Source organism: Nannospalax galili, unplaced genomic scaffold (genome assembly GCF_000622305.1).
Source record: "Nannospalax galili isolate Female #2095 unplaced genomic scaffold, S.galili_v1.0 scaffold734, whole genome shotgun sequence".
NCBI lineage: Eukaryota > Metazoa > Chordata > Mammalia > Rodentia > Spalacidae > Nannospalax > Nannospalax galili.
The window spans coordinates 4,341,265-4,352,764 of NW_008337073.1; the positions used below are offsets into that span (position 1 = coordinate 4,341,265).

General features: G+C 40.6%; 1 protein-coding gene across 1 annotated transcript in view; it reads left to right on the forward strand.

The window, feature by feature from the left end:
* The first annotated feature begins 366 nt into the window (after positions 1-366).
* Ndufa12 (NADH:ubiquinone oxidoreductase subunit A12) overlaps positions 367-11,500 on the forward strand; it is a 39,275-nt gene continuing 28,141 nt past the window's right edge. Inside the window, exons 1-3 of the mRNA XM_008832080.2 lie at positions 367-493; positions 1,348-1,430; positions 2,667-2,754. Of these exons, the coding sequence (XP_008830302.1) occupies positions 408-493; positions 1,348-1,430; positions 2,667-2,754 (257 nt within the window). The 5' untranslated portion in view covers positions 367-407. The remainder of the gene's footprint in view (positions 494-1,347; positions 1,431-2,666; positions 2,755-11,500) is intronic.

The following is an 11,500-nucleotide window of genomic DNA, read 5'->3' on the forward strand; positions in this document are numbered from 1 at the left end:
ATATGAGACCAATTATGCATTTCTTCATGGTATCTTGTTTCTAAAATATGGTGCTATATCGAATTTTGGAATGGTTTTCATCATTTCGGGAGGAAGAAACGGAAGTTCTAAAGGAGAAACTCTCATTCGGGAGCTTTGTTTAGGTGAACTGTTCACCACAAGTAGCCTCTGGATACAGCCTATGAAACCATTAAAAATTTACTTTGCCTTTAGAGGGAAACCAATCCTGCCTTCTGTGGAAGTCAGAACTCAATTTCCCAGGCCAGTTCCAGCTCTGGGCACCGCAATGACTTCTACATAGGCCACTTTTGGGGAACCTTTCGCAGGCGGATCCTTGCAGCTGAGGAACTGCTTCCGCCCGGCGGGTTTTGAACAGCGCACCGGGCAGGCGGGGCCTGCAGGAGAAAATGGAGTTGGTGCAGGTCTTGGGGCGCGGGCTGAAGCAGGTCACCGGCCACGGCGGACTGGGTGGCTTGTTACGGGTTTTCTTCAGGTAGGCGGCCAGAACTAGGCTCTGGATCTCTGGGGCTGGAATTGCGCTGACCGGTTCCTTGGAAAGGGGTCCGGGTTAGATCACCTTGGAGGCACAATTCTTGTCAAGGACAACCTGCCCAATCCTTGCAGTCCCCAGACCGGAGTCTCTGGCCCGGTTGTCCTCCGGACCCTCCCGGCGCAGTCTCTACACAGAGGCTGGGGCGAATGGGCTGCATCCTGCCCCGGGCCCCAGACAGTAATGAACATCACCAGACATCCACTTGACCTTGGGAAAGTTTCCCGCGCCCTTTAGTTCCCTCTGCACAGTAAAACGTTGAAGAAGGTGGTCGTAATTCCCTGTACTAGTGACCGACATCCCGACCAGCAGCAGCCGCTGTGGAAAACCGGTCCGAGACCCGAGTGAAGGCGGGGGCGGGGTGTGTGTGGACGGGACGGGACACGAGACATTTGATTTACGGAGATAAGTACTTTGGCTTCCTGACTTCCTGAAGGTTTTGCTAACTCTAGTGTCTGGGTGCAAGGATAGTAGATAAATATCCCTTTGAGGTAAAGATATTGTGTTTATATTTAGTGTAATTTAAGCACATCATTTGGGCCAGTTTATCATTCCCATCTTGTCTACATGACACTGGGGGCAACATGAGATCTCAGAACTCTTATTCTGAAAGTAGATTCTTCAGCATTGAGAGGTAAGAGTGGCCAGGTGATGGCCAGACGTGTACAACCAATGGCCATGCCCAGCGTCTCCTCATTCTTGAACTTGGTCGGCAACAGTTGCTGTTCTCACTTTAGCAGAATATGCATTTGAAACATTGATTCATTCTGAAATGTCTTCTTTTTTGGTATTTACAGGTCAAATGACATAAAGGTTGGTACATTAGTGGGGGAAGACAAATATGGAAACAAATACTATGAAGACAACAAGCAATTTTTTGGTGAGTTGCAGTATTTTTAATATGAATAATTGGATTGGGGTATATTTGAGTTTATTTTCTATATCATACAAGGAGCTTATACAATGCACTTTGAGCGGAATGCAGAACTCAGTAGAAAAATAAACAAAGATGGCCCAGTGGGTAAGGGCACCTGCTGCCTGACTCATTGACCTTGCCTCTGCCTCATCCCCCCCTCCCCTTTCCCTTCCCCCCCCTCCCTCTCCCCTTCCTCCTCCTCTTTCTCTTCCCCCTCCTCTTCCTCCTCCTTCCCCCCGCCCTCTTATGGGTGTCAGTTCTCTCCTTCCACTGTGAGTGTTCTGGGGATTGAACTCCAGTCAAGGCTTGGCAGCAAGCCCTTTTGCCCACTGAGCCATTTCACTGCCCTGGGTTCTTTTGGGTTTTTTTTGGGAGAGGGCTTCTCTGTCATCCAGGCTGATCTCTTACTCATCTTTCCTTCTGTCTCAGTTCCCTAGGTGCTGGGAAAATAGGAGTGTGCTATCACCATCAAGCTTTCTTAGTTATCAGTTCTTAAAATTAATTTCTCTAAAGAAAAAGCAAATTTTGATTGATAATCAGTTATTTCATTTAATATATCAGGTCACTTTTAAATAGCATTGGTCAGTAGTTGTTGATTATATGTTTACTTAGGAAAATCCGAAGTAAATGGAGATTACCTTTTACTTATTGGTTTAAGGTCCTTTAGAGGGATGAACTCAGCATTTCCAACTTGAAAGATGGGACAATGAAGGAGTAGACACAATTGCTATTTATTGTGCACTTTTATGCCTAGTTCATGAATGTCCAAAAGGATCAGAGGTATTTTTTAAAATTTATATAGAAATCTAGACTTCATGTATGGGGTTGTTATGACTCCATTTCTGCTCTGGTCTCTGAAGAAGTACTTTCTTTTCTGTGAATGCCCTGAGCAGACTGGACTGTATTTGCCCACCCTCTCTGCTCTCTTCTGCTAGGATGTTGGGGAGAAGCAAGTATTCTCAACTGTGAAAAAGTTTTGAAACCCACCCAAGGCTCAGTCCCCCTGATTTGTGTGGTAAAGCCTGGAGCTTGCCTTCATTAATGTACCCAGGGTGTTGTTATTCCCCAAACATTCCTGTTGTGTCAGAATACATAAAAATCTTTTAATAAAGAAAAAGGGGGGTTGGGGTTGTCTTTTTGGTGTTATATGTTTATGGTTTTAGAAAACGATTTTCATTTTCACTCATATCTTCCCCTCAGGCCGTCACCGATGGGTTATATACACCACTGAAATGAATGGCAAAAACACATTCTGGGATGTGGATGGAAGCATGGTACCTCCTGAATGGTAAGCTAAGTCAACATCTTATTTCATTTGATGGCAATATTTATTTCATGATGCAGTTTTTATTGACTAGTTATTTATAAGGCATTTAGTGGTGTTATGAGTCTGTCTCACAATGGTTATACAAGTTACCCTACAGCTTAGTAGACTAAAACAATTACTATCTTTCATAGTTTTTTGTGAATCAAGAGTTCAGACAAGGCAAAATAAGATGGCTTGTCTCTGCTCTGGGATATCTGGGACCTCAGCTAGGATTCTAGAATCATCTAAAGACTGTTCACTTAGCAGCTGGCCATTAATATTGACCATCAGCTAGAGGAGGCATTGCTGAAGCTATGGATTGGAACACCTTCATGTTGCCTAGACTTCCTCAGGTGAGTGCTTTGAGAAAAAGCAAGCAGAAGCTATATTGTCTGATTTTACTTTATCTTGGAAATCATCCAGTATCACTTCGATGCTCATTGGTTGAAACCATTAGAAAACTCTGCTCTGCTTCAACAGGAAAAAGCATTGATTATGTTTTCATGAAGGCATGTTAAAATGGTATTATATATCTGGAATCTATAGTGTTATGATAATCTGGAGGAAAAACAGTACGCCACAGACCACCTGTCTGAGTGAAGGGAAGGGCTCAAAGCACTCTGACTCTGATCTTCTCTACAACTTTGACTTTGGGCATGCCCCTCAACTTCCTTAGGGCTTCGTTTCCTTATCTATAAAACAGTCTTAAAATTCCTTAAGCCTCTAAAAAGTCTGTGGTTTCATAATATGCATGTTTTAAAACAAAAATGAAATTCTAAGTGCTCTCATAAACCAAATTTATATGAAATATTTGAGAACAAGTACTTATATCTATCTTGTCAGTTCCTGAAATAATACACAAACTCTCCATTTGGTCTAGAAATTTTTATTAACAAAACAAAACAAAATTTTTATTAACAATTTTTTATTAACAAAATTTTTATTATTATTAATTTAGTTGGATCTGGTGATGCAAGCCTGGAATCGTAGGGGCTGAGGCAGAAAGATAAGACATTTAAGGCTGGCTTGGGCAAGAGAGCTGGGGCTACAGCTCAGTGGCAGAGCACTTGTCCAGCATGCATGAGGCCCTGAGTTCATTCTCCAGTATTGCAAAACAAGCCACAACAAATAAATAAAACCATAAAAATTAATAATTAATTCATTAATGTTGATTGTGGCATTTTAATTAATTAATTAATTAATTAATTAATTTTTGGTCTTTTTGAGACAGGGTCTCCCTGTAGCCCCAGCTGTCCTGGAACTCACTGTGTAGACCAGGCTGGCCTTGAACTCACAGAGATCCACCTGCCTCTGCCTCCCAAGTGCTGGGGCTACAGGCATGTGCCACCATGCCTGGCTATGGCATTTTATTTTAATTGAACTTGGTTATCAAATAGATTAGGGCTCTATTAAGTAGAAACTGGGATAATCTCTGTTTTTTTTTTTTTTTTAGTGAATCAAGGTCTTCCTGTAGCCTCAACTAGCTTGGAACTTGCTCTGTAGACCAGGCTAGCTTCAATCTCACAGAGATTTTTCCTGCCTCTGCCTCCCGAGTCCTGGGATCAAAGGAGTGCACCACCATGTCCTGCTCCTTATTACTTTTGTTGCTGTGGTAAAACACCATGACTAAAAGCAGTTTATGGAAGAGTTTATTTTGATTTACCATTCTAGAGGGAGAGTCCATAATGGTGGTGAGGTGGGGGGCATGGCAATAGGTAGCCTAACACCTTCAATGGCAAACACAGAACGAACTGGAAGTGGGGCGAGGCTATACTCTCAAAGCCTGCTCCTAGTGACATACTTTCGCTAGCAAGTCTACATCTCCAAAAGGTTCCATGATCTCCCCAAACGGGGACCAGCTGTTCAAATACGTGAGCCTGTGGGGAACATTTCACATTCAAACCACCACAGTCTTGTAGTAGTCTCTTAATTCTGAAGCCCAGACATAAGACATTAGAAATTGAATGTGAATATGAGACAGAGAAGAGTCATAGGGAGGAGCTCAAAGCACAGACTCCACCAGGAGCTCCGCAGCCTTGTTTAGCTCTCCTAGTCTGTGAGGTGAGAATCCTGCCCAGGCTTTCTAGGTAATGATTTCTCTAAAGAAAATATAAATTTATATTTTGTAAGAGTTTTTATTTTTTAAATGTTAAACATTTTTGACAATTTAAGTGTGTCCAATAGACTTTCACAGTGATGGAATGTTCTGTATCATGCTGTCTAATACAGTAGGCGTACCTGACCCCAAGCACTTTAAAATGTGAATAATGCAACTAAGAAAATGAGTCATTTATTAATTTACACACACACACACACACACACACACACACACACACACACACACAATTTTTGAAACAGAGTTTTACACTGTAATCTAGGCTAGCCTGGAACCCATAGTGATCCTCTTGTCTCAGCTTCCTGAGTGCTAAGATTACAGACATGAATTACCACATTCAGCTTTTTATTTTTTGAATTTTATTTAAATTAAATAGGCTACGTGATTAGACAAAACAGTTTTTCAAAAATGCTGTTGACTAAAGAAAATGTACTTACAAGCCTTTTTACCCATTGGCAGTTTTTCACTTGGGCTAGTACTTGGGCTAGTTGAAACCATTAATGCTGTACAGAAAGTTACTGGTTCTTTTTTCTTTAAACTTAAAAAAAAAATTTATATATTTATTTTTATTTTATGTGTATGCGTGTATTGCCTGCATGTTGGTAAGTGCACCTGTGTCGTGCAATGCCCGTGGAGGTCAGAAGAGGCTGTCGGATCCCCTAGGACTGTAGTTATGGACAGCTGTTACCTGCCATGTGGGTGCTGGGATTTGAACCCTGGTCTTCTGCAAGAACAACCAGTGTTCTTAACCGCTGAGCCATTTCTCTAGCCCTGGTTGCTGGTTCTTAGTGTCAGTGAAAAAGCAGCAGTGACTTAGAGGTGGTACATTTGGAAATTGATTTGTGTGATGCTTTCAAGGGAAGTAATCTGTGACTCTATTATAAAGTCTGAGGAGCTGTGCTCTTAAATCTAGTGCTGCCAGTCTCTTCTCTGAGCCATAGTCTCAACTTGGAACTCAGGCTTTAGGAGCTGAAGGCCTGGCTAACTTTTGTTTGATGATTGTTCTGTGGGTGGAGTTGATTCTGAGTAGACATGGAAGGCATGTGACCTGTCTTGTTCAGACTGACGTCTGTCTTCTTCAGATACTAACTGTGGTGCTCAGGGTCTGCATTTTGAGGAAGGGGGAACAAAGTGGTACTGGTTTAAGTTATCTGAAATGAAGCCCATTTGAAATTATAGTTAAAAATCTGGGAACTGGAGTGGTGGTTCAGCTGTTAAGAGCACTGGCTACTCTTGCAGAAGACCTGGGCTCGATTCCCAGCATCCACATGACAGCTAACAACTGTCCATAACTCCAGTTCCAGGGGATCCAACACCCTCTTCTGATTTCTGCAGGCATTGCATGACATGGGTGCACCTACCTACAAGGAAGCAATGCACTTATACACATTAAAAATAATAAATATGTATATTTAAATCTGACAAGACAAAAGTACTATCAGCCAAGCAAGTCCTTTTATATATATGATCACATGTAAGATCACAGGGAAAAGAAAGTTGAGAGCTGTAGAAGATAAGATCGCTCTAGCAGATACTTGAGGGTGATAGAGGAAAGGAAGCTGAGTCTCTGTGTGGAGAAGAGCTTCCTATGGGCTAAGTATCTTTAATGGCTTTTTTTTTTTGTATGGGAAGCGTGCTTGTGATGAATCTTTATAGGATGTTGGACAGGCCCAGCTGTGTTTATTTCTTAGACCCCACTGTGCTAAATATGGCTTATTGTGGAATTTTCAGTTTGTGAGGCCTTACCTTTAATACCCCAAAACAAAACAAAGCTGATGGTGGGTGAGTTAATTTACCATTCATTTGAGAGCTAGTTGTTGTTACACACATAGAGTATGCATAACAACTTACCTTTAATACATGAATACATTTGAGGTGGGAGCTAGGCATGATGTTTTCTGCCTGTGATCTCCATATTCGAGACTGAGGCTGGAGGATGACCATGAGTTTAAGGCCCACCTGGGGTATGTTATGAATTGCAGAGTGAGATCCTGCCTCCCAAAACAAAACAAAGCTGATGGTGGGTGAGTTAGTTTACCATTCATTTGAGAGCTAGTTGTTGTTACACACATAGAGTATGCATAAACAACAGCAACCTAATCATCTTTTTTCATTCAGCTAAGAACTATTGTAGGCACTGGAAACAGAACACTGAATATGACAAGTACTTGCTCTCTTAGCAGAGAATATCATGACAGAAAACATAATATATAATGTGTGGTAACAACAGATGCAAGGAAGAAAAAAAACAACTTGTTCAGTATGAAACTAGGATTCCTAAGGGGATGGAGAACATGGGAAAGCTAGTTTTGTTTTTTTTTTGTTTTTGTTTTTTTCTTTTTTTTTTTGAGGCAGGGTCTTACTATATAGCCCAAGCTGGCCTTGAGCTTATGATCCTGCCTTAGCCTCCTGAATTCTAGGATTATAGGCATGCACCACCATGCCCTGTTTAAGAGGTTATTTTAATACAAGGATTATGGAAATCTTCCCTAAGGAAGTGACATTTTAGGAAAGACCTAGAAGAGGGAGAAAAAGAATTCCAGGCAGTAGCTGGGCGTGGTGCTCATACCTTCAGTCCCAGCACTTGGGAGGTAGAGGCAGGCTTATGAATGTCTGTGAGATCAAGGCCAGCCTGGGATACATAGTAAGTTCCAGGCCAACTGGGGCTACAGGGAGACCTTGTCTCAAAAACAGCCCAAAAGTAATTCCAGGTAGAACTCTTCTGTGGATGCTTAGGCCTTGGTGTTTGAGGTGTATTGCTTGATATGTTAAAAGAACAGTAGTGTGGCCACTTTGGCTGGTGGATAATGGGTGAGGGGAAGTTAAGAAATGAGGAAGGAGAAATAACTGTGTCCCAAACAGGTAGATATTGTAAACCATGATTAATACCTTCGCTTTTTGTCTAAAATTTTTTGGAAGTCACTGGCAGGAAGTGATCTGATTTACAATTTCTTAAAAAAGTTTTTTTAAGAAACAATCTCAGCTTCTCAGATCTATCACCAGTGTTTGAATCATTTCAAACTATAATGCCCACATGCCCACATGCTGCCCTATTGCTCCTCAATGCTTTAAAGTATTTTATTTATTATTTTTATTCTATGTGTATTACCTGCATATATGTAAGTGCACCCATATCATGCAGTGCCTGTGGAGGTCAGAAGAGGGTGTTGCATCACCTGAAACTGGAGTTATGAGTGGTTGTTAGCAGCCATGTGGGTGCTGAGTACCAAACTTAGGTCCTTTGCAAGAGCAATCAGGGCTCTTAACCGCTAGTCATCTCTCCAGCTCCTGCCCCTCAGTACTTCAGAGTATAATTCCTACTAATAGGATAGTCTCCTGTTTAACCACAATTAAACCATCAATATCAAGAAATTAACAGTGATGTAATGTTATATCATGTAAGGGAAGCAAAATTTTGCCCCTGTCCTTTTATGGGTTTTTGGCTGGATCTGAGAACTCAGTTGACAAAGGACAGGTCAATAGGAGCAAAATATGCAAATTGATTTAAGTTTTACATGAAATAGGAAATGAGCTTGAGACAGTTAATATTGAAGAATTATATATTGATATATTAGTTTTCTGTCATCATAACAAAATACCTCAGATAATTAAAATGTAGAGAGAAAAGGTTAGATCAAGAGCAAGACTTTGTCTCAAAGATCTCTTCTGGAAGTTCCCAAGATTTAATTAGAAGTGTCTTTGCTAGCAGGCTGGAGAAATAGCTTGGTAAAAGAACTCTGTCCTAGTATATGTAAGGCCCTATGTTCAATCCACATTAACACTAAATAAATGGATCAGTGACTCAATCAATCAGTCAATCAATCAATCAATCAGTCAATAAAAAATAGTCTGTCAACGCAGCAAGAGGAGCAAACATGAGAGTTATTGTAAAATGAACCACAGCAGGGTTTGTTGAATATTCCTCACAAGTAGGTTCAGTCAGTAAACAAATAGTCTGTCAATGCAACAAGAGGAGCAAACATGAGCGTTATTGTAAAATGAACCACAGCAGGGTTTGTTGAATATTCCTCACAAATAGGTTCAGACTATCCATCTTTGACAGGACAGTCACAGAAACAATGCTACGTTTTTCTTGTTGCATTCCTTTAAGTGACATTTAATTTGGATTTCTCCCATTGTTGATTAAGACTTCTATCATTTCATTAAGATGTCTGTCGGTTTCTCCATTCTAAAGTTACTCATTTTCTTTTTGTAATTAATTAGCATTTTGTGAGGAAATATGTTGAGGTTACATATCTCATTCATATTTTTAATTTTTTTATATTGGTTGGTGTCAACTCCTGTTTTAATCAATGGAATATAATGTTTCTATAATCAATTTCTTTTATTGCTCAAATTGGGCTCAATTTGACTAGTGGGAACCCATTTGGATCCTTTTGAAATGGGCCCATCATTTTTAGAGTATTTTCTCGTTTTCTGATGCTGTTTCCATTTCATCCTTTAGTTTCTCTGTCTCGGCGGGACTGGTGAAATGGCTCAGGGTATGCGACCAATCTTGATGACCTGTCAGGGTCATGAAAATCAAAGAAAAACTGAGGATCTAGTTCAGTCTGAGGGAAATTAAAGAGCCATAACACCTGCATGAAATGTGTGATTATATCTTTTTGCTATGAAAGATGTAATTGGGGTTGGGTGTTGTTGTGCACACCTTTGATCCCAGCACTCAGGAGGTAGAGGCAGACAGATCTCTATCAGTTCAAGGCCAGCATTGTCTGCATCGTGAGTGCCAGGCCAGCTGGGGCTACAGGGAGGCCCTGTCTCAAAGACAAAAAAAAAAAAGAAAAAGAAAGACGTAAATGATGATGGTGGCTCTGCCAAATGGCAGCGTTCCAGTGTAGACTAAACAGCCTTCTATTGGAAGAAGATGCCATAGAGTTTCATAGCTAGAGCAGGAAGTCAGTGCCTGGTCTCAAGGTTCAAATTGTGACTGACTCTTCAAGACTTAGGCAGCTGATGGCTTCAGGTTAAAGTATTGCTGTTTACTGTTCCAAAAGCCTAGACCCTGGAAAATTGTGCTAAAAGCTGTTCTACCTGGGGTCTGTAAATAGGATGGCACAGCCTAGATGGCAGCATGTGTTTACAACAGGATTTACTGAAGTTTAAGCCCACTGTTGAGACCTAGTGCTCAGAATAAAAAAAGTAAAAATCCTTCCCAGTATTACTGCTCGCTGACAGTGCACTTATTGAGAGTTCTGATGGAAATGGGCAACAAAATTCATGCTTATATGCCTGCTAACACACATCCTTTTTGTAACCCTTGGATCAAGAAGTAATTTTGATTTCAAGATTATTTAAGAAATACATATAGTAGTTATAACTGATTATGTGGGCAAAGTTAATTGAAAACTTGGAAAGGATTCACTATTCTAGATACCACTAAGAACATTAATGATCCATGGAATGATGTAAAAGTAGTCAGCATAAAAGAGTTTGGAAGAAGTTGATTCCTGCCCTCATGAATGACTTTGATAGGTTCAGAACATCAGAGGAAATAGAAACTAAAGATGTGGTAGAGTTAACAAGCACTAGAATTAGAAGTAAAACCTGAGATATGACTGATGGGATTTTGTGGTAAAATGTTATTGGATAAGAAGTTGCTTTATTATGGATTAGCAAAGAAACTAGTCTTTTGAGATAGAGTTACCTGGTCAAGATGCTGTGAATATTATGATGATGATAGCAAGGATTTAGGATATTGCATCAACTTAGTAATAAAACAATAGCGTGGTTTCAGAGAAATGACTCCAGGAAATTCTGTTGGCTGAAATGCTATCAAACAGTATCACATACTACAGAGAAATCCCTTGTGGAAGAGTCAATTGATGTGGCAGACTTCACTATTATCTCACAGGAATTGTCAGGGGCTGAGAAGATGGCTCAGTGGGCAAAGTACTTCTTGTGCAAGCATGAGGGCCTAAGTTCAAATCCCCAGTACCCACATAAAAAGTGAGCACCTGTAATCCCAGCATTGGAATGGGGGAGACAAAAGCATCCCAGGGACTTGCTGGCCAGTCAGTCTAGCCAATCATTGAGCTCTGGGTTCATTGAGACCTGCCTCAAAAAATAAGGTGCAGACTAATAAAGGAAGTCACCTGGCCTTCATAATACTGCTACATTGGTGCACACACCTGCACGGGCATGCATGCACACAAAGAAGAGGAAAAGAGAAGAAATTGCCAGGATAAGGGTGTAGCTCAGTGGTAGAGTGCCTACAGGAGAGGCAAGACTGCACCAGCAAAATGATTAAAGATGGTAGCTAGAAACTAAAGTATTTAAAATGAGGTATTTTAAATTAGGGTCTGTGCAGTTTTTAATAATATTATTCTGTACGTGTATGCCACATTTTACATTCTTCTATCAATAGATAATCTTCATTGATTCTGTATCTTGTCTCACTGCAGCAAACGTGAGAGTACAAGCATCTCTTTGATATGCTGATTCTATTTCCTTTGCGTATACTCTTACTAGAATATCTGAATCATATATAGCTCTGTCTTTAATTTTTTGAGGAATTCTCTACTGATTTCTCTGATGGCAGTAATATAGTGTTTGAGCTTCTCTCTCTCCACATCCTCACTAGTTTTTTTTTTT